At 30.9% G+C, this 4,686-nt stretch overlaps 1 protein-coding gene across 1 annotated transcript; it reads right to left on the bottom strand.

The window, feature by feature from the left end:
- Nucleotides 1–2,034: 2,034 nt before the first annotated feature.
- Nucleotides 2,035–4,380, bottom strand: LOC148235024 (uncharacterized). The gene has a single exon (XM_088185395.1). The coding sequence runs from the start codon at nucleotides 4,132–4,134 to the stop codon at nucleotides 3,334–3,336; it is 801 nt and encodes a 266-aa protein (XP_088041521.1). The 5' UTR covers nucleotides 4,135–4,380; the 3' UTR covers nucleotides 2,035–3,333.
- Nucleotides 4,381–4,686: the final 306 nt, after the last annotated feature.

A 4,686-nucleotide genomic window follows, 5' to 3' on the forward strand; every position in this document is an offset into this window, starting at 1 on the left:
CTTTATTGTTTCGGTTCGAGTCTTGATTTCCCAGCTGCTGGTCTTGTTCACAGTAAATTTTTACATTTTAATTGACACAAATATTTTTTTTGACATTTATATACAGATTTAATTTTTTTTAATGCTATTGTGCACTCTTACATAAAAGCTAGTGATTTTTCGCAATTATAAATCAAATTTTTTTTTTTCGAAGATGTCAACATTGCTCTATAACTGAAAAAACTATTTTATGAAACCAAACTTATTTTTTTTATTTTATATATTTTTATTATGATTTTTTATAATATACTTTTTCCCCAAAAAAGTGTATGGTTTTTAATAGTTTGCCAATGAATAATACTTCTTAAAACAGTTACCTTTGCGAAAAACTACATAGGACGCATATATGTATGTATCGGGTTTTGCTGCGTTTTTTGATCTGTTTATAAAAAACTGACATTTCTAATAAAAAGGCACTGGATAAAGGAATAGATAACTATACTCCCTTCTATAGACATATCTTATTAATCTTCGCTGGATTTTTTTAATCGCTAAGAATATATGCCCCCGCAGGGGTTCCTGTTTCAAGATTGCTACAGACTAAAGTGCTATGAAGGACGCGAATCAATGATGGATTATCAAAGTAAAATACATTCCTTATTAAAAACCCAAAAATTATTTAAATTTATAGAGGAAATCCACCTCCTTTTTAGGCAGTAGCATTTTGTGTGAGAATCTCGATTGTTTATTTTTCATCTTCTTTAAATTTAGTTTTAAATCGTCACCTCCTTTTCGAGCAACCATTTCCGGGACAAGTACCAACAACTTACAGTAGGACTTATTGACGCAAACGAAGATCTACTTTCAAAGCGACCACATACAGCTTGAACGCTTTATGCCCATTATTATCAACTAACTAATAATGAAACCATTTTATTTTGATTATATTATAAAAAATAATTATCGAGGATTTTGATTTACATATGCTAAAGTTGAGTGGCTCTTAAATGGATAATGGTGATAATATGGAGATCATATTAATATTATTTTATTTTACATATCAATCTCCGAGTTTTGAAACTAGTCAAATATACACTTAAAAATATTTTTAAAACAGTATTTAATAGGTACAAATTACCAAATATTGGGATAGTATTGTATGCGGTTCTTAGAATTCAGTCTTTGTTGGTGTGTCGAGTTGTAATTGTTGGAGTTTCAAAACTCGGTGTGTTACAGTCAAATATACACTTAAAAATATTTTTAAAACAGTATTTAATAGGTACAAATTACCAAATATTGGGATAGTATTGTATGCGGTTCTTAGAATTCAGTCTTTGTTGGTGTGTCGAGTTGTAATTGTTGGAGTAACTAGGATTGTTGTAACGCTTGCTGGGCGATTTGTCGATATGCACGTGTCTGCCCCGATGTGTCACATTTTTTATATTGATTATTCGAGACAGAACTGGCGATTTGCAGACGCGGATATTTACGAACCAATTGCATAGCTTCTTGAACACACCTCCAAAATGTGTTCACGCTTTAAGAAAAAACACCGTCCACATGACATTGGTAATCAAGAACAATGGTAATAAACACAGGGTTGGACGTATTGTCTCTGACGCACATCTTCTCATAAAAAAGGGTTGTTTTAATTAGCGGTGAAAATAGGTGGTTAACATCTTCGAAAGGATTGTGCTATTGTATCATATTTCCGTTGTTGACGCTGTTCTTTTGTAATACGGAGATCTCTTTTTCGTTGTGTGGGAGATTTCTCTTTCTGTCGTCCAAGTGGTCGTTATGGTGACCTTTCAATTTGTAATTTATGGTGTAAGAGGTTGAAACTCCCACAAGTCACACATTAAGTATTTTTTTCAAAGCAAATAATGAAAAACACATTTAAAGCAAATATGTAAAGAATTTTAGTGTAATTAAAAAAAAGAAATCAGTTTTTTGTTGCCCTCTATACTTGATTTCAAAAATAATCTTGAAACGCTCTTATTTTTTAAGTATGATATTTACAATTAGTATAGTTTTTTTTATTAATAAAAGAAAATAATTGTTTAAACATTTATTAAAATAATTTAATTACAAAAATCAGTTATAAGGATAGGAATAAATTTATTTTTAAAACCACATGACATTTAGCTATACATTGACATTGTACATATAATACAGAATCTCATTATATAAATCTTCAAAAATAAATGGTACAATAAAGTATTTTATCAAAAAATCATCGTTTATAACATAATATAAAATCATTGTTGATAACATAATTTTATTTTCATTATAACATCTAAATACATAGAGATAATTTTTTTTCTTATAAAAGTACAACGATTATACATATTTGTTAATATATTTGTATAAATGAATGACGTTTACACAGAATTGACGACAATATTTTTCCTTGTAAATGGACGTCTATTAATGAATGAGATTCTATGTCACTAAAAGTTAATTTTTATCACAATATAATTTATGATGGTATGTTTAAGAAAACTAGTAGAAAAAGTAAAATAATATAAGATCTAATATACGTAAATGCATTTAGATAATACACATAATCGGTCAATTAAATAAAAAATATATTGTAATACATATTTAGAACCAACTCCCCATTAATATATATGCAAATATACATATGTATAGATAAAATAAATACAGTAGATTATTTTTAAATATGAATGAAAAAATAAGTTTAGTAGAAATTTTATAAAAATATTTTTTTTAGCATATACAATATTTATGTATGTATATTATACATAAAATTAAAAGTCATGATTAATGAATAGTGGCATAAGTAAAAGATTGTTTTATGTACGTACATACGTATGACTATTTAAATGCTGATTAGATATTCATAGGAATTGCTATGAATTATATCTTTGGAGAAAAATGATAAATTTAACTGCAGTGTCAAATTTTTAGGTTTTTGTTGTATAATCCAATTAGTTGTGCAGCAAAATATTTTTTTTTAATAGATTCTATGACAAATCAGGCAGTTCTTTCTATTATATCATATATTGGAATTGTATATATTAAATTATAATATGTAAAGAAAAAAACAGTTTAAATAATTCAAATATAAATTTCGATGAATTGTATGTACAACAATGTACAAACAATTTTTGAAAGAAATATGTAAAATTCATCATTTTTCCAAGCTTGAACAAAATATACGAAAATACTTTTTATCATTTTTAATTTCTAGTCAATTTTGCTTCACTGTTATTTTTTTGTAACATCCAGTAAAGAAAAATATACATAATTATAATATAGAGAATAAAACTCGACCTGATCTTTTTAACAAAATGATATTTATTTCATAGTGATGATAATTTTAAATAAAATCTAATCAAAGTCCCTATAATAATTTTTGGTATTGTTGTTACGGTAACGTTTGTAATGATCACGATCGTCGATAGCCGGAATGTTCTGAACCCGAATCGGTTTATCGCCTCTACATAAAATAGTAAGAAATGTGAAAAATCCTGCCATAATTCTGGACAAAAAATTCAATATACCGTTCAATAAAGGATGAGAGGAACTAATCAGAATGGACAACTCCCGCGTTAGTTTGATGGTAAAATCGCCTAAAAATTCTACAAGTTTAAATGCGCCGACAACCAAAGTGGTCATAACTATGATGATAATTTTAATGGTTTTTATGAAGAACTCTGCGTCTATCTTGGGCATGGTTGTGTCGGAGGTGCCGACCGATCGCATTCCCGACGCCGGTAATTTAGAAGAGTCCCTTGAAGGGAGCTCTTTGTCGGGCAGATAGCGAACATTGTTCAAATCGAACACCACTTCGTTGTGAAGCAAAGAGATGGATTTAAACTGAAACCAGTAACATCCGAGAGGCGTCTCTCCGCTGGGAAGTCGGAGCCAGAGAGCCGGAGAGCGGGGTTGTCCGAATTCGGAGCCATCCGTATACGGTATGTATATATTGTCGTCGACTTCTCTGAACCTCTTCAGGCAGTTGTTGAGATCGTTTATCAACGCGCGCTCATACGGAGGCAGTTCGACGATGCCTCTGTATTCTGACCCCATGGCAGGTACGATTCGCCGCTCGGTGTAAAAGGCTTCGAAGGCCTTACCGTACAGTTCTTCGTGCGACACTTTCAACGCGTGCTGGAGTTTAGTACGCATCGTGGAAATGTCTATCTGACTTCACATAGAATAACTACTGCAGTACCGAAACGATAAATACGGTACGTTTTAATAATCTCGACAAATCTGACAATTACTTCAGTGTTGCCAATGTAATAAAAGAAAATGATTATGGCCCATACATTATTAATTGTAAAACAACTTTCTTTTATAAACTTGGGATACGAATGTTTCACACTCCTCACTCGTCTAAAATATAGTATGCATCATGAAAAGAAAAAGAAAAAAAAACAGCGGATCCAAGCCACAGTGCGGGCAAGCCTGAGAAGGGGGGAGGGGACCAGTCGATGTAAATAACTAGAGCCCGAATCATTTCTTAGAAAATGAAAAAAATTTGGGCGATTGATCCACATATTTTTTTATTTTTATATGAATAAAAAAAAATATTCGGAGAAAAAAGTCAAATTATCATCTTCGATTGTATCGTGTACACCAGTGGTCCCCAACCCTCGGCCGCAGACCAATACCGATCTGTGCATCAAATGTCCGAGGCCCTGCTTAAAAAAACATCGAAAATGTACATATAATATA

Source organism: Plectrocnemia conspersa, unplaced genomic scaffold (genome assembly GCF_051122295.1).
Source record: "Plectrocnemia conspersa isolate PC_06_02 unplaced genomic scaffold, ASM5112229v1 ptg000005l, whole genome shotgun sequence".
Classification (NCBI taxonomy): domain Eukaryota; kingdom Metazoa; phylum Arthropoda; class Insecta; order Trichoptera; family Polycentropodidae; genus Plectrocnemia; species Plectrocnemia conspersa.